At 38.2% G+C, this 25,450-nt stretch overlaps 1 protein-coding gene across 4 annotated transcripts in view; it reads right to left on the bottom strand.

Moving 5' to 3' along the window:
* Nucleotides 1–6,595: 6,595 nt before the first annotated feature.
* Nucleotides 6,596–25,450, bottom strand: part of atpaf1 (ATP synthase mitochondrial F1 complex assembly factor 1) — a 20,338-nt gene continuing 1,483 nt past the window's right edge. Inside the window, exons 2-9 of one of the 4 annotated variants that reach the window (XM_020530806.2) lie at nt 21,226–21,334; nt 19,007–19,063; nt 18,289–18,351; nt 12,304–12,354; nt 12,165–12,212; nt 10,393–10,488; nt 8,127–8,234; nt 6,596–7,050 (exon numbers count right to left, since the gene is read on the bottom strand). In XM_020530806.2, the coding sequence (XP_020386395.2) occupies nt 6,862–7,050; nt 8,127–8,234; nt 10,393–10,488; nt 12,165–12,212; nt 12,304–12,354; nt 18,289–18,351; nt 19,007–19,063; nt 21,226–21,334 (721 nt within the window). In that variant the 3' untranslated portion in view covers nt 6,596–6,861. The remainder of the gene's footprint in view (nt 7,051–8,126; nt 8,235–10,392; nt 10,489–12,164; nt 12,213–12,303; nt 12,355–18,288; nt 18,352–19,006; nt 19,064–21,225; nt 21,335–25,450) is intronic. The other 3 variants (XM_048602440.1, XM_048602439.1, XM_048602441.1) reach the window with 3 other exon arrangements.

Here is a 25,450-nt window from a genome sequence, read left to right as displayed (position 1 = left end):
ACAGAAACCTTGTCCATGCTTTCTATCAAACTAGGTCCAAAAATTCAGGTACTTTAATGATTTTGTGTATTTTTTTGAAAAATAACTTTTTTGTGATGACTGGGAATAAGTCAGCTTGATTTCCAATGTACTACCTCAGTGAATTGTGACAACACCTAGAGCTAATATAGAGTGACACTTGGGCTGTGGATGTCATTGAAACATTCATTGCAAAGTTAAAGGAAGGGTGTAAGAAAAAAAAAATCATTGCTAAATTTTGTAACTCCCATTTGATGCATGCACTTGCTTTTGTTTCAATTGAGCTTTTACAGTTTTGTAAAAATATGCAAGTATGTAAATGACAGGGTTAATTGTACAATCTGTAATAAGCTATTTGTTTGAAGGCATTTGATAGGAGCCTGTTATATTTTCTGTGGTGAGAGTTTACAATATCTTATTGTTGGGTACTTAGATTCTAAGGTTGCCTTTAATATAATTTCCAATTCCTAAAATGAAAAATGAAATGGAGAGATTTTTGGGAATGTGTGGCTTCTATTGTAGTTTTGTGTCTAACTTTAGCACAGTAGCTGTGTCTTTAACAGTTTTATTGAAAAAGCAGGCAAAGTGAGAGTGATCACTTTGAAGAAAAAGAATGCCAGACAGCTTTTCAGAAGATGAAAACAATGCTAATAAATGAACCATTGCTGGCCACCCCAAAAATCAATAAACACTTTAAAGTGGCAATTGACTCTAGTAATTTGAGGATAAATGCAATTTTACTTCAAGGTGGTAAATTAAGATGGAGAATCCAGAAAAGTACTTTTGAAGCTGATTTAATATCTTTTGGTGGAATAGTGGGGCTTGCATTCCTCTCATCATAGGGATAATATGTTAAAACATGATGGGATTAATAAAACAATCTTGCAATGAGAGGTTAAGACTTGAGCATTTTCTTCCAAGGTATTCCCAAAAGACCTTTGATGCCTTTCGGCACAGGAACACATTCGATTATTTGTTTATCAGCGTGTTACGCATTGTCTTACTTTGAGGGCACACATCCATCAATGCATCCTGATCTTCCAGGTGGAGTCCTAGTGGTAGTCACTACTCCCTCACACTTCAGTTGGTTGCTGACCCTATGTTAAGGACGATATGGGGCTGGTTAGCTCAATTGATTGGCCAACTGGTTTGCAATGTAGCATGCTGCCAACAGTGTGGGTTTAATTCCTGCAAAGCCGAGGTAGCCACAAAGGACTTTCCTTCTCAACCTCTCCCCTCAACTGAGGTATGGTGACTCTCAGGTTAAACCATCACCAGTTCTCTCTCTAATAACAGAGCAGCCTTATAGTCTGGTAGGACTATGGCAACTTTACCTTGAGGGCAGGACACTATCCTTAATGGAACAGCAGTAGCCACTTAATTGGCTATCACCTGTGAATTAGGCCTCCAGGGCCAGAATGCCTGTGTTCAATTCCCACCTACTCCAGAGGTGTGTTATGTCATAACAGGTTTATTAAAATGATCTAAAATGGGTCTCCAAGTCCTTTTACCTGCTAAAGCAGGGGTTCACCATCACCATTCACTTTTCAAGCCCTGTTTAACTCGCATAGGGATCCCTGATGCCTCCAAAAACTCCTAGCCACTGTGTTTGTCATACTTATCCAAATTACCCTGAAAGATCCATTCTATGGGATCACTGAAGTTTTGTACTAGGGCTCTTTATTTCAACCTCGATAAATGATGGTTTATGTAGTCAAGATGAATTGCCTCTGGCAACTTTCATACTTGGCTCAGCACAGACCCAGCAGTTATCAAAGTACCAGTCTTGTGCTAGCTGCATGTTGAAATACCCAATGTATGGAGAAGCTGTATCAATTGCCCTGTTAATGAATTATTTTCAGAATAAGTTTTAATAAAGATTAAAGTTGATGGCTTTTCTACAACCTAATGGTCATTTTACAAGCTAGTTGGTTTTAAAAAGTGACAGAGAAGTCCTGTATCTAGCCCAGCTACTTCTTTTATCAGTATGACAAATGTTTCCATAGAGATAATTGATGGGTAAGTCATCCTAAGGCCATTACTGTACATCATTTAGCAGCTAGCTTAAGTTCAACATAAGTAGTTAAAAGGGATAGGTGATGACCTACCTGATTTTTTAAGATAACATAATCATGTATAAAGGTGGAAGAACTTAAAGGGAGAAAAATTGAAAAAGTTGTGTGTTGGACTGGATATCATCATAGAATTATCATAGAATCCCTACAGTGTGGAAACAGGCCCTTCAGCCCAACAAGTCCACACTGACCCTCAGAGCATCTCACCTAGACCCATTCCTCATAACCCACCTAATCGACACATCCCTGAACCCTATGGGCAATTTAGCATGGCCAATCCATCTAGCCTGCACATCTTTGGACCGTGGGAGGAAACCCACGCAGACACAGGGAGAATGTGCAAACTCCACACACACAGTCACCCGAGGGTGGAATTGAACCCAGGTCCCTGACGCTGTGAGGCAGCAGTGCTAACCACTGACCCACAGTGCAGCCCAAAGCAGGTGGTAAACTCCATCTAAGGCTAAATACTGGCACGAGACCGATAGTCAACAAGTACCATAAGAGACAGTTGAAAAGAACTTTGAAGAGAAAGTTCAAGAGAGCCATTAAAAGGTAAATGGGTAGGCTCTGCGCAGTCCGCCTGGAGGATTCAACTCGGCAGCTCTGGTCAGTCATGTCAGGGTTCGGCAGATCTACTCAGCTGGGACCGCCACCCACGTGGGCACGGCTGTTGCCGGGCGCATTTCCTCCACTGATGGTGCGCCGCAACCAGCTTTGGGTCTGCTGGGAAGGCCGGTGGCTTTGGAAGGTGACTCGCTGCTCCATGCGGCGAGTGTTATAGCCCCCGGCAGGAGCCTTCGCCGTACCCCCGGAGTTGAGGGAAGCCCAGGGATGGTGCGAGGCTGGTGGCAGCCTACAGCTCGTCAGGATGGTGTCTTCTTGGAGTCTGGTTTGCTTGGGAATATGTCTTTGCGTGAAAATATCAACTGAAGTGATAAAGAATACTACTGAAATCGACAGTGACAACATTGAGACAAAGACCTGTGTTTTATCATTCTGGTGAGGATTTCTGCAGTTAGATGGACCTGGAGAATATGATCCCTAATTACAGAAGAGACAAGATGAAAGTTGGATAAAAATGAGAGATGTATCAATAATACAATAGTGCTAAGTGACAGAGATGAATCCTTTTTTGCTGACAGCAACATAAATTGTAATTATGACCCTACAGACAAAATTAAATATGTGTTAGATACTTGTATTTTTTAAACTGTTTTCCAAGTTAATATTCATTGATTTTTAGATTGGTATCGGACTCATTTACTTACCAGTTTAACATAATTATGTTAGTACGCTGGGAAGCAAATAACCCCATACAAAGCAGGACAATATTTTTATTTTCCTAAGCAAACTGTGGAAACAGAACAAGTCAGAGACATTGATCACGTCTAAGAAACCTAACTTTAATTTTTTCAAATGAAAAGTTATGCAATTGCTTGAGATATTTGAATAGCTTAGCATAGAACAGCTGCTTCAGAATGAAGGAAGAAATTAAAATTATCATTTGGACACCAAAACAGAGCAGCATAAGAGAGGCTCGGAATAGCACTTTTTAAAAAAAATTTGTCCATGGTGTCATTATACTGACCAGCATTTATTACCCAAGCCTAATTGCCCAGCAAGCAGTCAAATGTCAATTACATTGCTGTGGGCGTGGAGACACATATAGGGCAGATAGGGTAGGGACAACAGATTTCATTCCCTAAAAGGACATCAGTGAACAATGTGAGTTTTTACGACAAATGACAATGGTTATGTGGTCACATTGAGGCTAATATTTTTAAATCCAGATTTTTATTGAATTCAAATTTCACCATTTGTCATGGTGTGATTCAAAACCATATTCTAAGAATATAAATCTGAAGATCTGAAAAACTAGCCCAGCACAGTTTATCATGACACCACCACCTTCCCTACTCAGTTGGCCACTTGTCAAACTTGCTGGACAGAAAAGATATACCTACAAGGAAAATGTTAAAAAATTTGCAAGTTTGAAGAAAAATGCAGACTTCTGAATACTTATTAAAGGAGTTAGACTTGTTGATTACATGGATCAGTATCAATAAACATATTAGACATTATGCAAAGTTAAAATGTGAAAAGACCATTTGAGCCAAAGGAAGTTTTCAGATGCAAATTTGAAATAATATATGATTTCTATCTTTTCTACAATTAAATGAGTGTTGCTGCCCAGAACGGCATTTCAGTTCATTCCTAATAGGCCTGGAGGTGATGGTGAACTATCTTCTTAAACTACTTAAGACTAACTGGTATAACTACATTCAGCGCTATTAGAAATGGAGTTCCAGGCTTTTGAGCCAGTGACAGGGAAGGAACAAGTATAGCCCTATGTAAGCATAATGTGAGGCTTGATGGGGAACTTTCAGGATGGTGGCATGCATGTGCTGTCCTTCTTTGTGCTTGTAAAGGTCATAGGTCAATGGCAGCTTGGCCAGTTGATGCAATGCATCTGGCAGAGGGCACAAATTGCTAATAGTATTGGCTGGTTGCTCATTTGTCCATCGTCCTGTACAACTAGATCTGCCAGGATGTAGAGCTGTATTGCAGTACCCAAAATAATTTGACACCTCTCTTTATGTTGACTATAAAAGCTGTGATAAATTACACATTATTACATTGTAAAAATATCTCCACTTATTTGTAAATATTCAAAATAAAATGCCTTTGTTATGTACTACAGTTAGATCAAGTTCAATTCAGCACATCTCCAATTAGAAAGTTCTTTTTAAACCATACGATATTTGGGACTAAAACCTTTAATTTAATTGGGATAAATGAAATAACTCTGATGGAAAATGACTAACATGGCTAGTTACAACACTGTCCTTTTATCTGTGAGGCCTAGTTTAGAATATACAGGATGTTCAAAGGAACTATTTGACACTCTCGATTCATACCACGCATTTATACACCTAAATTCAAATCAAATTCATATACTTTGCACATACTGTCAGAGTTACAATAATCCATATAGTAATTTCAAATATTAAAGGAAGTTTGCAGTTAATTTTTCTCTATTAATTCAAAATTATCTTAAAAGTGAGGAGCTGGAAGTCATTTGGTACTTCTTTAACACCTAGTGGTATCAAATGGAATGCCTGAGGTTTGTGCTTGCAATTCCTCAGTGGAGATGTTGAACTAAGAACGTTTTATCATAGGAAAGTCACTTCTGTTGCACTTTAATAGATTTCCCAGCATCAAATTACAGGTTAAATATGTTTAAGATTTCACTAGACTTGCCCAAAGAATACATATAGAACAGAAAACTAAAAGAGTGTGGGAATAAGCAAATTATTATAAGGGTGGCAGATTACTAGTGGGTGCTGAAGGATCAGTGTTGCAGACTCAGGTTCTTATATCTGGGGTTCATGCAAGTTGCTATTTAAATGCAAATCTTTCTTTAATAATGGTTGAGATGAAGAACCATGGGTAATGTATTCAAGCCTCCTGACAATACAAAGCTAGTGGGAAAGTAGGGCACAAGGAGGTCACAAAGAATATGCAAAAGGATATAGTTAGGTAAGTGAATGAGTAAGAATCTGGCAGATTGAGTACAATACAGGGAAATGCGAGGTTATTCACCTATTTAGAAATAGAAAGACTTTTGTTTTAAATAGTGGGAAACTTTTGATCTTCAGCAGCATTGGGTTTTTTTGTACAAGAAAAAGTTAATATGCAGGCGCAGCAAACAATGAAGGCGGCAAACAGTGTTTTGTTTTTATTGCAAAAGGGTTGGATTATCAAGAGTAAGGAAGTTTTGCTGCAACTGTACATGGCTTTGCGAGATTATATAAAAACCTAAAGAACTGCGGATGCTGTAAATCGGGAACAAAAACAGAAGTTGCTGGAAAAGCTCAGCAGGTCTGGCACGTTCTGGACCCAAAACGTTAACTGTTTTTTTCTTCACAGATGCTGCCAGAATTGCTGAGCTTTTCCAGCAACTTCTGTTTTTGTTTGCGAGATTATACCTGGAATAGCATGTACAGTCTTGATATCAGGAGGAAAGATATATTTTCCTTAGAGAGAGTAAAAATGAAGGTTCACCAAATTGACTCCTGGGACGACAGGATTGATCAATGAGGAAATATTATGCTGATTTGGCCAATATTATCAGGAAATTAGAAGAAAAGTCTCACAAAATGGGTGTCCAAAAACTGCTTTCCTGCACAGGAATTCAGGGGATAGAGAGATGACCATTTGGACTATGATGAAGAGAATGTTTTCCTCAGAGTGCTATGAATCTTTCAAATTCTCCAAACAGAGACTGTGAACACTCCGTTGTTGAATATAGTCAAGGCTAAGATTTTTGGATTAACAAGTATGTGAATTAGGCACGAAAGTGGAAATTAGGTTTCAGATCAACCACAGTCTTATTAAATGGCTGAGCAAGCTCAAGGAGCCATAAGTGCATTTCTGTACCCATTACTTATGCTTTAAAGTATTCCCAAAATTGAAACGCTTCAGTTTTAATACTTCTCTTGCTATGAGTGTTATGGAATTTTAATATCAACCATTACTTCACTACATTCAAGGTTCTGAACTTCATACATTTCAATGAGGAGATGCCAGTCTTGGGTAATGGGGATGACGTCTCTGGATGCTGGAAAGATTTAGTTCCAGATAATGTTGTCCACAAAAACTGGCGAGCAAAAGCAGCAATATATGATGTGTGGCTCTCAGTGCCAATCTTTTTGGGTCCATATCAAAAGTCACATGTATTTATATCTCATCCTCTTCTTCAAAGTTACGTCTCTGCACTCTGGTTTCTCAGAGCTCCTCCAATTCCACACTGCTCAATCTCAGCAATGACTGACATGTGTTTGAAATCACTGGGTTTATGATTAAATGTCTCCACCAGATTGAAGATCTGTTCGCAATCCGTGGCATAGAAGAGTTGAGCTTCATTGGCAAGACACTGTGCCTCTTGTACATTCTGTAAGTCAGAAAACATGATGGTGGCATTTACTGAACTTTAAGACTTTGGTTTTTCAAGTGTAATGCTGTTAGTAACTCCTTTTAGATATCTTTTGCAATGCAAAACCCATTCATCCTCCTTTCCCTTGAAAGAAGGGTTCAATCAGATATTTCAACAGGGCAGGTTTTACAAATGTTCATTGTCCAGACTGGCAAAGTATTCTCGTTAATAAAGGCTTGCAATTTTTTAAAAAATTGCAATCTATAACACATTTTTGTAGCTTTAAAAAGAACATTTTGCCATTACAATTTATATTAGCTGTCACAACTGAAGACAAACAAGTGAACAAAACGTCAAGCCATAATGTTTTATTCTTCTTAATCTTGAATTATGATTTTCATTTTATACACATGACAGTTTTGTTTGCACATTAAAACCAGTATGCTGTGGTACAGCATATATTTGCATTATGGTCTGCTCCACTTGTTGTGATGTATACCCCGTCTCAGCTTCATACAGGAGTGTACATAGCGATGGTCAATAAGGTGCTTGACCACAGGAGAATGAGAAAGAAACTGAAGCTTCTTTCGTGAGCATCCCAAGGCTACCTTAATACATTTAATGTAATTTACAGCAAGTGGTCATACCAATTGATTTTCTGTGGGGGATGAGGTATTCATAGCTGATACTGTGGAGCTCTTAAAGATAGCTGACAGTGCCATCTGTGGGAGATAACTGTTCAATTCTGTATGATTTAACAAGAGCACTTATTCTTGCCTCACGATATATTTTAAAAATGTATTGCACCGCTGATAAAGAAAAATTGCTCATGATATGTTTTCTGCTATCAAAGCAGAATGTACACAATGGTGAATACTACTTTTTTACTGCAAAAAGAGCATTAATACTAATTTCTAGAAGTCTGAAATGATAAACTTCAACATCAGTTTAGTATAATTCTCTATCTTTACCTAACTTTATAACATTCAAGTCTCAATTGGATATCCTGGAAGAAGTCAACTGCCATTACTTTCACTACTTTTGATAAAAAGATCAATTCCATATTCACTCTATTAAAAGTATATATTTCTTACCAGAAACGTTGTGTCTATTTCTGCAGTAAGTAGTACAATGCCCTTCTCCTTCTGCAGATCGGGGTAATGATAGATTATAAGCTGGCTTGGTGAATTTTCTCCCAAAGACTGCAAGCCAAGAAAAGAAAATATTGAAAAAAAATGGTAAAATGATGATCAAGAAATCTGTGATACATTGTTGGTTTGCAGATAAACACCACAACAAAAAATGGATTTAAAACAAAGGGATTTAGTGTGGCCATTATGATTTACTTCTAAAACAGTGACGTAGTACTGCATGCTTACTTAATTGCCTCCATCTAAGACTAGTGTCTTAAACTCAAATACAGCAATTAAAAAGGGCATGAACCTAGCAGTGGAAGAAGCAAGTTTAAATCAGATTAAGGAATAGTCAGTACAGTTACAGTGGCAGACATTTAATGGACCAATCTAGAACAGACAGAAATTATACATTCCAGTGAGAAAGATAGATTTTAAGGGAAGGATGGATCATTTGTGGCTGACTAAGGAAGTTGACAGCATTATCAGATTGAAAGAAAATGTGCATAATTCGCAAAGAGGAGTGGCAGACCAGAAGATTGAACAGAATTAAAAGAATAGCAAATAATGATTGAAAGATTAATAAGGAAGGATAACAAAAAGCAAGCTAGAAATTTTATGACAGATGGCAAGAGTTTTTAAAAGGTGTTTAAAAAAAGAAAAGAACAAGTGAAGTGTTCTTTGGTCCTCTACAGAGACGATCTTGGAATTAAATATAGAAAATAAGGAAGTGATGGATGAATTGAACATATATGTTGCATAAAACTTCACAGCACTGGACAGAAATAATATCTTATAAATAATTATGATTTAGGGGATGAAAGCAACGGAAGAACTAAAAACTAATTACATGTTACCAGGGAAATGATAATGAGATAACTATTAGAACTAAAAGGTGAGAAGTTCCTAGATCCTGATGGGAATTCAGCCTAAGGTCTTAAAAATGAGGTGGCTGCTGACATCAGATTGGTTCTTTTTTGTCAAAATACTCTAGATTCTGTAAAAGGTTTCATCAGATCAGAAATAGTGAATGTAACTACTCTATTCAACAAAGGAAGGAGACAGAAAGCAGAACAACAGGCCAGTTAGGTTAACATCTATCCATAGGGAAAGTGCTGGGATCTGTTATTCTGTTAATCTGACATAGGTTATAGTAGGCACTTGGAGAAACTCAATGCAATCAAGAAGAGTCAACATTGTTCTGTGCAAGGGAAGTGGAGAGAGATTGTAGAATCCAAGTTGAAGAGGAATCTGGGTGTCCATAAATAATAAAAAGTTAGTATGCAGGTACAAAAAATTATGAGAAAAGCAAATGGAATGTTATCATTCATTGCAAAGAATAGAAAAGTAGGAATGTTTTGCTTCAGTCATATCAGTTTTAAGTATAGGGTATGCATGAGATCACATCTGGACAACTAGTTCATATTTAGTTTCCTTATTTAAGTAAGGATGGCATTATGTTATAAGACAGAGGAGATTCTCTCAACTGATACCTGGGATAGAGGTGGGGTTTATCTTAAGAGGGACAGTAGGACAGGCTGGTCTGTTTCCATTGGCATTTAGAGGAATGCCAGTCATATACATTTCAATAAGATCCTAAGGATATTTAACAGGGTGCATTCTGTAGTGTTTCCCTTATGGAAAAGACTAGAAGGAGAGGACACAGTTTAAAAATAAGGAGTCTCCCATTTAAGGTATAGATTTTACAAAGGTTTTTATCTGTTGAGGGTTGAGTGTCTTTGGAATGCTTTCCTCTGGAAAGCAGTAGAACGGTCATTGAACATTTTAAACAAGTAAATAGACTCTTGACTAACAAGGGAATCAAAGGCTATTCTGGTAGGCAGGAATGTGGAGTTGAAGACACATCAGATTAACCATGATCTTATTCAATGGCAGAGAAGACTGAGGGGACAAATGGTCTACTCTTGCTCCTAATTTGTATTTTCACTATATTTATTTTGTGCTAATCATCTGGCACAACAGGTTGCAAATGCACAATGTAAAATGCACTTTAGACTCATCTCATGCTATATTTGGTAACTGCTGTATTAAGAGAAAAAGTTTGATGTGATACCCCTTTTCAAATAACTAAAAATAGCGCCAATTTGATTGAAGCAGATATAGATATCAAGACTGACTATTAACACATCAACATGAAAGAGCCGCCAAGGAATGTATGTTCCAACGCAAGTTCATTCTCTAGAAATTCTTGCCTACAGTTACATACCTGAATATTAATTAAAGAGGAAAAGTGAAGTTCAGTCGCAGACCACTGACCCACAAAGAACTCATAGCCTGCTTGTCTTGGCAAAGCGTACAAGAACTGGAAAAGAACATATCAACATGGGAGCTTTTCTAATAGGTTTGTTTTTGACACGGACAGGTTATAATGTACAGCCTAGGATCCCGAGTGTATGCCAATAAATGACAAGCCACAGTTTTGAAAGGTGAAGTCTGTCACCAGAAAGCCTTTTAGAATTTAGGCAGCAAGATTGGAACATTGATAACACAGTATGGAAAAAAGAAGGGTCCTGACCCGAAACATCAACTTTCCTGCTCCTCTGATGTTGCCTGGCCTGCTGTGTTCCTCCAACTCCACACTGTTATCTCCGACTCCAGCATCGGCAGTTCTTACTAACTCCTTTTTGTCAGGTTATTCTTTAAAGTACCAAGTAAATCGGGAAACAAAATCATAATTCTGACCAAGACACAGTAAAGCTTTGAACCTGGACTGCAATACAGAGAAGAAATGCAAGAGAAAGGTATAAAAAGGGAAAGTCAACCCTGATTGTTCCTAGACAATGTCTTGGACTCGCTCTCTGTTTAATTGCTGGATATCAAAAGCATGACTTCCTATTTTGTAAGAATTACTTCGTACATGTGAATATGTTTCCATGTCTAGTGAGATTCTTCTGAATTATTCTTTACATCTGGGCAAAATACAAAATAGCTGGCTTGACAGAAGATCCCAATCTCCCACTCTAAAACTGTTCTTTTAACAACATTAATATGATCTATTCTTATTTGGATTTTCCTGTCATGTTCCTTTTCAGTTGTGTATACACTGTTCTTCCTCCACCATCCAACCGTCCCCAGGACAGTTTCCTTCTTTCCCAGGACCTCAAGAATGTGGATTTCTTCACCTTGTTAAGCTTTAGCCCCTCCAACCTTCAACAACTTTTATGCGTAAGTGTAGAAAATATTTCTCCAGGAATAACCTGGTAAACACATGATAAACAATTGATTTTGCTGAATGTGGAACATTACAAACAAAAACAGGCCTTTGTGCCCATGGAGTTACCTCCACCTTCAACAGACTGTGGTGAATTTGCAACTCGAGGCGTCTTGATATTCTTACCTGACAAAAATAATTCCATGTCTTGGAAGCTTTACACTTACAGTCTATTTAATCTTAGAAATGTATTACTTCATGATGTTGATTGCACAAATGTTTTTATGTAATACTCAACATTACTTAAATTCCATGCAAGCAGAGCTGCAACCACACTGCCTAAATGAACACCATCAAACAGCAGAGAATGACAGCTCCAGAAGCAGGCAGTATCAAATCAAAACTGAATTTTAACTGCAAAGCAGCAGTGAACAAAAGGACTAGAGATTCTCAGGGAAAAAAAAAAAGTCTCTAGAGGATTCAGTTGGTAAATTTAATTATAACCAAAAAAATAACAAAATATGCATGTGATACAAACAGCACATTAGGAAAAAATGTGTCAGATATGTAATGACAAGAAAATGTTGTGGAAAACAAATGTTAATTATGAGTCGTGCTTGACATTGCAAGGATCTTAAATTCTTCAGCTTTCATGCTTGGGATGGGTTTCAACAATTCTTGGCACCAATTTAACAAATTGAATGCTTCCAGCTCAGAAATATACAAAGCATAAACACCATTTGCACTATTTCAACTCATCACAAATCAGGTATCATTTTAAAATGAAGGTGTCAACATGTTGACACTGAACAATACAGTTTACTCACAGTGGGGCATTTCTGAGACCTGCTGTGCATCAGATCAAATGTTGTACCCTATCAGGGAAAAACAAATTACAAAAATGTAAATTAATTGCCAAAAATAATTAATTTTCACGCATGAAGCTTAAATCTAAGCCATACTCACGGGAATTACTGCAGAGATAGTATTCTTTAAAGCAAAATACTGATTCCAAATCTGAAAAAAGTAGTGCATATTAAGGAGCATATTAAAGATATTTCCAAAGTTGAAACAGATTTTTGAACAAAGCAAATATTCTTCCTCAAAACATACAACATTCTCTCCCAACAAAATCTATACCAGGAAACTGACACAATGGCACATCTGCACTAACCAGCTGCATAGTCCAAATAAAATAAGTCAACAGGATATTTAAATTGGAAAAAAGAAAGAGGTATTTTTCCTTATCTGCACAAGATATATGCAGGATAAAAATGTTTTCCCATGTAAAGGCAATGTTCCATATTTTGCACTTGTAATGATGGCAAAACTGTCAAATTTCACCATTCTTACAACACTGAAACTGACAGCAACTTTGGGATCTATACATGCAGTTACGTGTGGAAATCTAGAAACTGCTGTCAGTGATGTCATGCTCCTTTACAAGTGTGCTGTTGAATTCTCTACAGATTGAAATCCTAGAAATCACTCCATCTGAAGTGAACTTCCAGATGTTAATTATTTTCATTGTAATCCGCTGAACACGATTACATCTTGCCATTTGGCCTCTCGAGCCTGATCTACCGTCTGACAAGAATCTGGCTGACCTGACTCTGGCCTCAACTTCATTTTAGGTGCAGCATGGTGGCTCAGTGGTTAGCATTGCTCCCTCAAAGCACCAGGGACCCAGGTTCAATTCCAGCCTTGGGTGACTGTCTATGTGGAGTTCATATATTCTCCCCAGACAGGGGTTTGCCAAGGATTCCTCCCACAGTCCACAGATATCATTAGGTGGATTGGTGAAGCTAAATTAGTCCGTAGTATCCAGGGTTGTGCAGGCTAGGTGGATTAGCCCTGGTAAAAACCCATGCAGGGTTATGGGGATTGGGTGTGTCTAGGTGGGATGCTCGTCAGAGTAGACTTGATAGACCGAGTGGCCTCTTCCTGCACTGTAGGGATTCTACTTGCCACCCTATATCCTATGATTACCTTGTCAATCCAGAGTAAAACTAACTCACCTTAAAATTATTCAATGACACTGCCTCCACTACTCTCGGGAAGACCAATGACCCTCTTTGATTAAAAAAAAAAATTAACCTGTCTTAAAATTATATTTTATTTATTTTTCAATATATTTTTAAACTGTACCTAGCATTTCTCACAGTGGGAGGCACCCTCTCGGTATCCAGCCTGCCAATTCCCTTCAGGACCTTGCATGTTTCAGTGAGGCATATCAAGGTTTTTAATATTATACAAAGCTATAGTTACTGAACATCCTTTTTATTCCTGCAAGATCAGTTTTACATTTGTGGAATGTGAAATTATCAACCATCCTAAAAACAGATTGCAAAGATTTAGTTTTATTTAAAAGTTTATGATATTACAATTTCCATCTTAATCCCATGCATAAGACTCAATCATTGTCCTATTCTCTGGAAAGTGATTGCCAAGTGAAGAAAATCACTTTGCTTGTTTTCTGAGAATCTCTAATGCGACTAGCTGCTTATCCTATTTGAGGACATCACTGTTGTTGAAATCTGATGATCCCCTATAGCTGATGTTGGAATTAAATTATAACTGGGAACAGTTAAAGATAGCCATATCCTTATGAGCAGCTTTCTTAGACTTCAGCACTAAGTACTGCCAATATACCACAATGGTATACCTGAGCTATACAATCTGAAAAGATCTGGATCCAGTTTGTGATGGATTAAACTCAGCTGAGTTTAGATCTCAAATGAGATCTCAGTTCAGGAGATAGTAACAGCACTGCACTTTTCTTGGTTTCTGTAATCCTGAGCCAGTTGCAGTTGCAATTCACTTCTAAGGTTTTTAGATTGCCTTCATTTAGATCGATAAAAAGAAAGAATATTTGTTTTGTTTGTATATAGCAGTGGTTCCAGCTGTCACAAAACATGGCCTTGGAAATTTTAATTGACCCGGCATTCAGTCTTTGGGAAGAGTTCCAAATTTCCACAGGCCTCTTATTTCACATCACACCAGGTTCACATCAATATTTACCATGCAACTTTTGTGCTGCAATGTGAAACTGCTTCACAACATTACGAGAGTAGTAGTGAAAATGCACTAACTTTTGTTGTAAACTAGAGCTTTCTTTCAAAAAAAAAAAAAGCTGCTTTCGTAAACAAATCAATACCTGTCTTTTAACTAAAAAGAAATCCAAACTTTATACTTCCCACCTACTTGCTGCTGCACTTATACTCACCTTGGTGCAAACTGACAACGTAACAGCACACCATTGAAGGCAGTTCTTCATGTCTCTGCACATCAGCACATTACATCAAGGCTACCACCTAACTGGCATACAATGCACTCCTGAAAATCCCTCCCTCTATTATGGCAATATGGTATCAAGACAAAATGGTAGATACACAGCCCAGATCAAACTTAAAATCTTTTAGATTGCAGATCAGACAAATAATTATACAGCAACTAAAGAATTCAAGATATTGGATAGCATTAGAAATAGAGGAAGCTCTCTATACATCTTAGGTAAATATCCAAGGATAAATGCACAAACAGAAGAAAGCCTAGCACATGGCTACAGTTGGAAGGCAAAGTTGCAAAATACGCAAATGAAGATCGCCAGATTGATATCTCAGTTTCTCAAGGATCAATATAAATCGTTCCCCTGAAATGAGCAAGAAAGTTAGGTATTGCAGGTTTCAAAAACAGCCTTGAACGGTGTACCAAGTTTATGAAGAGATACAATTTTGTAATGCTGCAGACAGCAGACTTCACAGCAATTCCATAGAAAAACTAATGACAGACATAACGATCAAGTTTCATTAGAACATAGAACATAGAACATTAGTTTATAATCAAACAGTGACAAAAGAATGGATACAGATTGGCCTGTATTCAGAACATGGATGAAACCCCCATGAATTTTGAGATACTATCTGGTCAAATGGTAAGCAAAGTTCTAAAGAAACAGTGTTATGACAACTAGCCACGAAAAGAGTAGATTCACAGTTTTATAGTTGTGTATCCAACGGGACAAAGCTTAAGCCAATGGGGATATTCAAAAGAAGAACTGGCCAAGATATTAATTCCCCAAAGGGGATTGCAAGATAAAGGATGGGCAGCTGAAGGCGACTTAAAAATATATCTGAGCAAAGTTTATAGTTTTCGCCAAGAAGGATTACATCAATAAAATATCTTCCCATCTGGGATAAAAACAAATTACTGCAGAAACTCAGCAGATGGCACATCTGAGGAGAGAGAAGCAGATATTGTATTAGTATTTCAAATCTGAAAAAAAAACTCTTCTTTGGAACTGAACAGTAATAATTACATGTTGACAAAGGGGTAAAGAGGATCAAATGTAAAATGGTGACAACACCCTGACCAAAATACATAGGAAATGCTGATGGGAGTAAAGGGACAATCTTAATGCAAAAGAGGTGTTAATGATTACTGTGGAGAGTCAAAAATAGGTTTGCTTCAGTGGGATGGGGTATGAGGGGAAGGAGTGTAATCAAAATGGAGGGCAATGATCACTTAGTGATTGAACTCAACATTGTTGTAAAATGCGGAGGTGGAAACCAAGGTGTTGTCCCTCTAGCTTGCACTTGGGCCTCACAAACACTGCAGCAGGCTGGGATGGAAATAGTGACATAAGACCAAGAGAGTGGATTGAAACGACAAGCAACTGGAATACATTCCTAAGGACACAGCAGACGTGTTCCGCAAATCGGTCACTCTGTCTGTGTTTGGACATGCCAATGTAGTGAAGACTGCACTGTGAGCAGTGAATGCAACAGACAACATTGAAAGAAGAAACAGTAAGTCACTGCTTCATGTTGAAAGTGTTCTTGGGAGGTCCTGGACAGTGAGGACAGAAGCAGTAAAACCGTAAGTGTTACATCTTCTATGATTAGACGGAAGGTGCTATGATGAGTGAGCAAGTTTAGGAGTGACACAAGGAATGGACCAGGGTGTCCTGGAGGGTACGCTCCCTGCAAAATGCTGACAAGGGAGGAGAGGGGAAGATGAGTTTGGCGATGCAATGGATATGGTGGAAATGGCAGGGGATGATTCTTTGAATGGAGAGACTAGCAGGGTAGAAAATGAGGACAAGGGAAATCCTATTGCTGATCTGGGAGGGAGGGGAAGAGGTAAAGGCAGAAATGCAGGAGCTGGTTCAGACGTGGCTGAAGGACTTAACTACAGTGGGGGGTGGGGAATGGGGCAATCCTCGGTTGAGGAAAAAGGAGGACATGTCTCAAACGTCGCCATGGAGGTGACATTTTGGAACAGATATTACAGAAATGGAAAATTTGGGAGAATGGAATACAGCCATTACAGGGAGCAGGGTATGAGGAAGTGCAGTCGAGGTAACTGTGGGAATTGATGGGTTTGTATTAGTGGGATCTCCAAAAATGGAAACAATGTAGTCAAGGAAGGGAAGAGTCAGAGATGAACCAGCTGAAGATATCCATCTCTGATATGCTTAGATTACACATTGTGAATGCTAAAATTAGATCACAAAAGGTGATACTTTAATGATTCCTTCTGGTCTAACCAGCTTGTTCAAACACTGAATCCCTCTCTAAATGAGCCCTTCGAGGACAGCGTGAAAAATGAAGTACAATGTTTGGATGATTGGTGAACAGCAGACATTCACCAAGTGAGTACAGCATCCGGATGTCAGTGATAAACATTCAGGTTTCTTTAAGGTTGAACCAGAACAAGGTGGGCAGCACTTGTTATTTTTTTCATTTCTTTAATTATTTAATTGGCTGATTTTGTGATGGATCATTTAAAATAGAAAAAAAAAACAAGCTCTTCACCAGTTGGGTGTTGGCTTTGGACAAGTAAAAAAAAAGAGTCCAGAAGAAATGTGCAAACTTTTGTTTGTGTTAAAGATTTACAATTACACTCTTAAAAATGTCAAAGTCTTTTGCTGCTTAATTTAACATGCGTACAATCCATCTATGAAACAACAGGCTACAGTGTCAGCAATCCTGTGTTCATGGTTTTGAAAAGTCTAGGAAGAAATCAGAACAGATCAGAGTCACATCATTCAAAAAAGACATGTAATGTGTCCAATGCACCTGATGGCACAGATAATAATTATTTATGGAATGATATGGTCAATGATGACAGGAAAATAATGATACTATTAAAAACAGATTCAGACTCATTTTTTTACTCCAAAGTTTAAGAATATATTTTATTGCACGTCAACATGTGCTCTTCTGCTAAGTAGTATTCTCTTCTATATTGTTAACGTGAAGGACTTGAGTGAAATTGTATCTGATGAATCTGACAAATTTGATGAATATAGTGCTTAGAACCAAATGTCACAGAGGTCATTATTTTACAAGTAAATATGTAATAATAATAAAATACTCCTGACTCCTTTAGTACTATATTTGGGGAAGGGTTGATGGGAATAGCCTTCAATGTGATAACACGGTGATAGTGAAGCAATGGAAGAGGGTGGATTTCAACTTTTCCAAAATGTTACTTCTGTATAAGTTGACTGTACATTTTGACTAAAAAATTTAGTCTTAGAAACACTAATTTAACATGAGTACATAGTGTATTTGTTAGTGATGGAGCAAAGTTTTCTTCTGACAACAGGCAAAATAAAACACACACATTAAATTCTGTGTTTTTATCCAATGAGCATGCTTTAACTTTCAAAAGCTGGACATTTTGTTGATCCTTTTAAAACGCTATTTCCTTCCATAATGGGGTTGAATTAATAATGGTCAAGTACCAGATTTCTGATTACTTAGAAATGCTAGCTTTTATCGATTGAATATTGAATTCTATGTTATTGTATATTTTCATAAAAACTTTAAAACTTGTATTATAACATAAGAAATACAAAGCTTCTTTGTTAATGGCAAAGTAAGATGCTTCCATTATGTGACTGGTATTTAATTTTGAAAATCTGATTTCTTTAAATACACTTACCTGTCCTATTTCATCTGGAGTTTTTTCTTTCATCATATCCAGATTTAGGATGGACTGAAGAGTCTGAAAGAAGAACAAAAACAAACTTCTGATGAATCAAATCAAAATGAAAATGAAAGGTGACTGAAAATGGAAAGTTCATTTATATTAGTCTGAAGTAATTGCTCCTGATTATTTTTTCTAAAAACTGGTAAAAGCTACTTTTCCACTGTTAGTGGGACAAGGTGATCTACCTGAAAATAATTGCTGGTCGATAAACAAATACCACAAAGTTCTTTTTTTAATTTCATGGAATGTGGGACACTGCTACTCTAGAGCAGAGAGAATTTTTCAGCTTACTTCTGGATAGTAGTTCACTTCTATTTACTGTACAGTGAGGAAAATTCCAAAATCCATATTGTTCGCATATTTACCAGGTGTTCAACATTCTGAGATAAATAACTATAGAAACCAATTTAGGTTTACCAATTGCAAAATCACCTTAATCTAATTTGCACAAGATCTATTTGCATTATTCTGCAAGGATGACATCAAAACAGGTTTTGCACAGTGTTAATCTGTCAGTTTCACTAAATGGAGCTAAAATATTACAAAGCAAAACTATGAAACATTCAATGGTTAACAGTTAATCTCATGGTTCAGGCATATATTACAACAATAAGTGCATTTCTCTGTTAAACTGAAGGCTTTTAATGTTCAATAAAACAGACACCTTTACCTTGTCCTTACTGAAACCAATTCTCTGTCCAGTGGCTCTTTCAGCCTGTTTCTTTGACTAGGAAAGAAAAAGCAACAATAGAACTCAAACAAAATCAGGAACTGGACCTCTCAAGATGTAGCATTTTTTAAACATAAATGTTTTACAAAGACCACACTGCACTCAGTTTTATTTTGCTACTCAAATCTAGACATCTAGCACTTTACTTAAAAGACACTTTCAAACAATTCCTTGAGACTGAACAGTGGTTTAATTTCACACTTTCTAATTACTGACAGATTCGACTGAAAAGATAATTTAAAGGGCACAAAATAAAGCATTGCAAAATCATTTGTACATGAAGTATTCATATATTCAAAAATGAATTATTCCAGAAGTTAATTTTCATGCATGAAGTCTGCATTGTATTGAAGGACTCTGGTGTAGGATGTAGAATCGGTGCAGCTGTGAGAAACAATAATGCAAAGTGATTAATGGACCAAAACAGCTTTGTCTTTCTCTGTCATGATATGACAATAAAACCGCACCTGCTAGTTGGTCCATGAAAGCCTGTGACCCATCCAAGTACTTATGTACGAAAAACATTTGAATTTAGCCCCAGTAGAAGTAATTGAATTACTAAATAGTTTAAGCTGCATTGATTTCCATTAGAGGACCTAATTTTGAAGACTTTTTTCCCTGAAGTCAATAACAATAGACCTGTATTTTGCTGACAATAATGGTGTGCCTAACAGTGCTCAACATTATCATGAAGTAAAACAGACAACAACTTCCAGAGTCCATTCACGTGCAACTGAATGGAGAAATCCCAAAGTTGCAGTCAAAGTTACACCGTTTCTTTACAGGCTGTATTGCCCTGGTACCTCAAGGAGATTTGACAGTGAAATCAACATAAGGTTATGAAGTTGCAGTCATTACCCTTCAGGTAGACATGAAACACAAAGTAAACTTAGGATTGCTGCATTCAGATACAAGTAATTTTCTTAAAAGATGTGTTAAGTCATAACTATTGTCCAAAACTCTGTCATTGAAACTTATTTTACTAATCCTTGAGAACTGAACTAGAATCGGAAATTGAAAAAAAATATCTTTTTCAGTCTCTTATTTCTTCCTCAATTTCAACAATCCTTGCCTCATAACTTCACTTTCTGTACACAATTTATTTTATAATTTCTGCTTTAGATTCTGTGATTCAACAATAAATTGAATCAAATCAAACTCCGAATTCTTCAGTCTATTGAAGCATCATAAAGTAGCTTGATCTAAAATATGTAAGAGGGTACTACGTTGGTACTACAATGACAGGTTGCCACTCAAACAGCTACAAAATCTCTGGACTGCCTTCAACAAATGCTGTTCTTTCATCAAAGACAATGAGCTCTGGACTATATGAAAATGTAGCACAGCCCATAAGTTTCCAATTAATTATACACGAGTTATCTCAAATGCTCTTGACACAACACTGGCAATTTTCATTCTTCTGTGAAATGATATGTGTAATATGCCAAAAGACATTCAAAATCTACAGCAGGAATTATAAGTTAAATGTAAATAAAATACAACAGTAGCTTAGCAATATGGTGAAAAACTGCCATTGAAAATGTCACAGACTTAACTGAAGTCACAGAAGTTAGAATATTTGAAATATCCATATGTTAAATATTTATCAAATCTTAAATAGAAAATAAGGTATAGAAATCTAAATGGTACTTGCTGATTTGATAGCTTTAGAACAACTAAAACTTTAAAACATAATCACCGTGAACTTCTATAAGGCCTTTTCAGCTCTCTACCATTGTATTCACAGATACAAGTAGCATTTCTGTTGAAAGTTGTAGCACTGAAATGAAATAAAATCAAATCCTAAGGAAATCTCCATCACTTGGCAGCACCTCCACCACAATGCCCAGTTTCATACAGTCCATAAAATGAGAGCTTATATAGTTTGATGTCTAACACTTACTTTGTTCTTTACCATCCAAATGATGTACAGCAATGGAGTTCCCTTGCACATTCCTATCCAAACAGATCCCTAAATAACAAGCATACAACTTCAAATGTTCAAGAGAAATAGAAACGCTGAACACATACCCTCATGAAAAAGGATTTCAAGAAATCTGTAATTAATGACCTAACTAATAAGGGGTGTTCATAATGACTTACCTTTTAACACAATTCAGCTAAAACATATTTTAATAAAGAAAATCATAGAATCTTGCCTTCTCTTCCATGAGTCTGATAAATTCACCCTGTTTTGAATGTCCTAATGGCTGTTTCATAACCTCGTCTTTCTTTGCCACACGAGCCTCATATTCATCTGGTTTTGTCCTAGAATCCAAAAATATTTGCACTTAAAGTGGTGTCTTACTACATTGCATTTTTTAAAAAAAAAGTGCATTCTGGAATAGGAACCTTCATCCACTCCTAATTATCCTGCAGAAAGTGACCTGTTGTTTTGAAGTCCATGTTTTATATGTACACCCAGAGTTCTATTAGGAAGGGAGTTCCAGGATTCTGACCCAGTAACACTGTGATGGAATTGGGTCAGGTTGCTGTGTGGCTTGGGGTGGAACTTGCAAGTTGTGGTGTTCCCACATATCTATGTCCTGTTCTTCCAGCGTGGATTTGAAAGGTGCTGTTGAAGGAGCTTGGGCGAGTTGCCACAGCACATCTTGTAAATGGTTTACTGTGTCACTTATAGAGAGAGAGTGAATGTTGAAGGTAGTGGGTGGCAATGACAATCAAATGAGCTGCTTTGTCCAGGAGTTTCATTAGCATTGTTGGAGTTGCACTCATCCAGACAAGTGGGCAGTATTCTATCACTCTCTTGATTTTGTCTTATAGATGGTGGGCAGGTTTTAGGGATTCAGGATTTGAGTTCTCACCATAAAATTTCCAGTCTCTGACCTTCTTGCAAGCAGTATTTTATGGCTGGTCTACTTACATTGTTGGTCAATAGTATCACCCATTGTTGATAACTGAAAGATATGCAAACATAGGAAAGAGGAGCTGGGAAATCAAAGTATTAGACAGGAAAGAGGCAGGTGTGGAATATAAACACAAGCAGAGATCAGTTTGGCTCAATTACTTGGTCTGCCACAGTTTCAGCCTAAATGTTTAAAGTGATGAGGGCAGAGCAGTGGACATGATTGAAATGGACTTCAGTAAGGCATTCAACAAGGTTCCTCATGGTAGACTGGTTAGCAAGGTTAGATCACATGGAATAAAGGGAGAACTAGCTACTTGCATATAGAACTGGCTCAAAGGTAGAAGACAGAGAGTGGTGGTGGAGGGTTGTTTTTCACACTGGAGGCCTGTGACCAGCAGTGTGCCACAAGGATAGGTGCTGGGTCCATTGCTTTTCGTCATTTACTTAAACGATCTGGATGCGAACATAGTCGGTATGATTATTAAGTTTGCAGACGACACCAAAATTGGAGATGTAGTGGACAGTGAAGAAGGTAACCATAGAGTACAATGGGATCCTGATCAGATGGACGAACGGGCTGAGGAGTGGCAGATGGAGGTTAATATAGATAATTCTATTACTTTTAAAAATAGTTAAGGAAAAAGATAGGCCTTGTATAAAAGCTAAAGTCCTTAATTGGAGAAAGGCAGATTTTGACAGTACGAGACAGGAATTTTCAAAAGTTGATTTGAGTAGATTGTTCACAGGTAAAGGGATGACCGGTAAGTGGGAAGTTTTCAAAAGTCAAATGATGAGAGTTCAGAGACATTATGTTCCCACTAGAGTGAGGTGTAAGGCTGGTAAGAGCAGGGAACAATAAAGATATTGAGACTCTGGTCAAGAATAAGAAGGGATCAAATATTAGGTGTAGACAACTGGGATCAAGTGAATCTCTTGAAGAGTACAAGTGGTATAGGGGCATTAAAAGGAGAAGCCTCTTAAAGATCCACGAGGTCAACTACATGTGCAACCACAGGAGATGGGAGAGATATTAAATGAATATTTCGCACCAGTTTTTTTACTGTGGAGAAAGAAATGGGAGCTAGGGAATTCGGATAAATAAACATCGATGTCTTAAACACATTACAGAAGAGGTGGTGTTGAAGGTGTTGAAAAACAGAAAATTGGATCAATCTCCAGGACATGTACTGGGAAAGGCAAGGACTGATTAGGGATAATATACATGGCTTTCTGCATGGGAAATAGTGTCTCACTAACTTGATTGAGTTTTTTGAAGAAGTAACTAAGAGGATTGATGAGGGCAGAGCATGGGCGTGATCTATATGGACTTCAGTAAAGGCGTTTGACAAGGTTCCTCATGGCAGACCAGTTAACAAGGTTAGATCACATGGAATAAAGGGAGAACTAGCTATTTGCATACAGAACTGGCTCAAAGGTAGAAGACAGAGAGTGGTGGTGGAGGGTTGTTTTTCACACTGGAGGCCTGTGACCAGTGATGTGCCACAAGGATAGGTGCTGGGTCCACTGCTTTTCATCATTTATTTAAATGATTTGGATGTGAACATAACAGGTATGATTATTAAGTTTGCAAATGACACCAAAATTGGAGATGTAGTAGACAGTGAAGAAGGTTACCTCAGAGTACAACAGGGCACCGATCAGATGGGCAAACAGGCTGAGGAGTGCAGATGGAGTTTATGATAAATGCACTTTGAAAGGCAAATCAGGGTAGGACTTATACATTTAATGGTAAGGTCCAGTGTGGGGGGCGGGGGGGCTGCTGAACAGGGGGACCTGGGAGTGCAGATTCATTGCTCTTTGAAAGTGAAATCACAGGTAGACAGGATAGTGAAGGCGATAGTTGGTATACTTGCTTTTATTAGTCAATCCATTGAGTATAGGAGTTGAGAGGTCATTTGCAGCTGACATTGATTAGGCTACTATTGGAATACAGCGTGCAATTCTGGTCTCCCTGCTATAGGGCGGATGTTGTGAAACTTGAAAGGGTTCAGAAAAGATTTACAAGGATGTTGCCAGGGTTGGAGGGTTTGAGCTATATGGGGAGGATGAATAGACTGGGGCTATTTTTCCTGGAGTGTCAGAGGCTGAGGGGTGACCTTATAGAGGTTTATAAAGTCATGAGGGGCATGGATAGGATAAATAGACAAGGTCCTTTCCCTGGAGTGGAGGAGTCAAAAACTAGAAGGCATAGGTTTAAGATGAGAAGAGAAAGATTTAAAAAGTTCCCAAGGGGCAATTTGTTTCACACGGAGAATGGTGTATGGAATGAGCTGCCAGAGGATGTGGTGGAGCCTGGTACAATTACAACATTTAAAAGGCATCTGGATGGGTATATGAATAGGAATGGTTTAGAGGGATATGCACCAAATGCTGGCAAATGGGACTATATTTATTTAGGATATCTGGTCAGCATGGATGAGTTGGACCAAAAGGTCTGTTTCTGTGCTGTATATCTGAGTCTATGATGTGCTAACGAAGCAAGGATGATGTGAGAGAGAAAAAAAACTTTTTCCACACAGTGAATCGTTAGTGTATAGAATGCACTGCCTGGAAACGTGGTTCAATTGAGGCATTTGAGGAGGGCACTGGATGATTATTTGGATAGAATTGGTGTGCAGGGTTTTGGGAAAAGGGCAAGAGACTGGCACTAGGTAACAGAACTAGAATAGGCACAATGGACCAAATGGCCTTCTTCTGCAGCATGACTATTTTGCAATATAACTCAGCCAAATTGGAAAATGGGTTAGTATCAGTATTGGTGCATTTCCGCAGCTTCTAGGCACAAATACAAAGACCAAAGGATGTCAAGCAGCATCATAGGAGCAGAGAGGCTGACGTTTCGGGCCTAGACCCTTCATCAGAAAAGGGGGAGGGGAAGGGGTTTCTGAAATAAATAGGGAGAGAGTGGGAGGCGGATAGAAGATGGGTAGAGGAGAGGATAGGTGGAGAGGAAACAAACAGGTCGAAGAGGCGGGGATGGGGCCAGTAAAGGTGAGTGTAGGTTGGGAGTTAGGAAGGGGATAGGTCAGTCCAGGTTACGTGGAACAATCCCTCTTCCGTACCTACACCGGCCCTAAACCCCACCTCTTCCTCCATTACATTGATGACTGTATCGGCGCCGCCTCGTGCTCCCACGAGGAGCTCGAGCAGTTCATCCACTTCACTAACACCTTCCACCCCAACCTTAAGTTTACCTGGACCATCTCTAACACCTCTCTCCCCTTCCTGGACCTCTGTCTCCATATCGGGCAACCACCTAGAAACCGATATTCATTTCAAGCCCACTGACTCCCACAGCTACCTAGAATACTCCTCCTCCCACCCACCTTCCTGCAAAAATGCTATCCCCTATTCCCAATTCCTTCGCCTCCGCCGCATCTGCTCCCAGGATGAGACATTCCACTCCCGTACATTCAGTTGTCCTCGTTTTTCAAGGACCGTAAACATCCCCCCCCTCGGTGGTCGAGAACGCCCTCAACCGTGTCTCCCACATC

This window comes from Rhincodon typus, chromosome 10, assembly GCF_021869965.1.
Source record: "Rhincodon typus isolate 14 chromosome 10, sRhiTyp1.1, whole genome shotgun sequence".
In the NCBI taxonomy this organism is placed as follows: Eukaryota; Metazoa; Chordata; class Chondrichthyes; order Orectolobiformes; family Rhincodontidae; genus Rhincodon; species Rhincodon typus.
The sequence above is the reverse complement of the archived record's forward strand: the minus strand, read 5'-3'. Positions and strand labels throughout refer to the sequence as shown.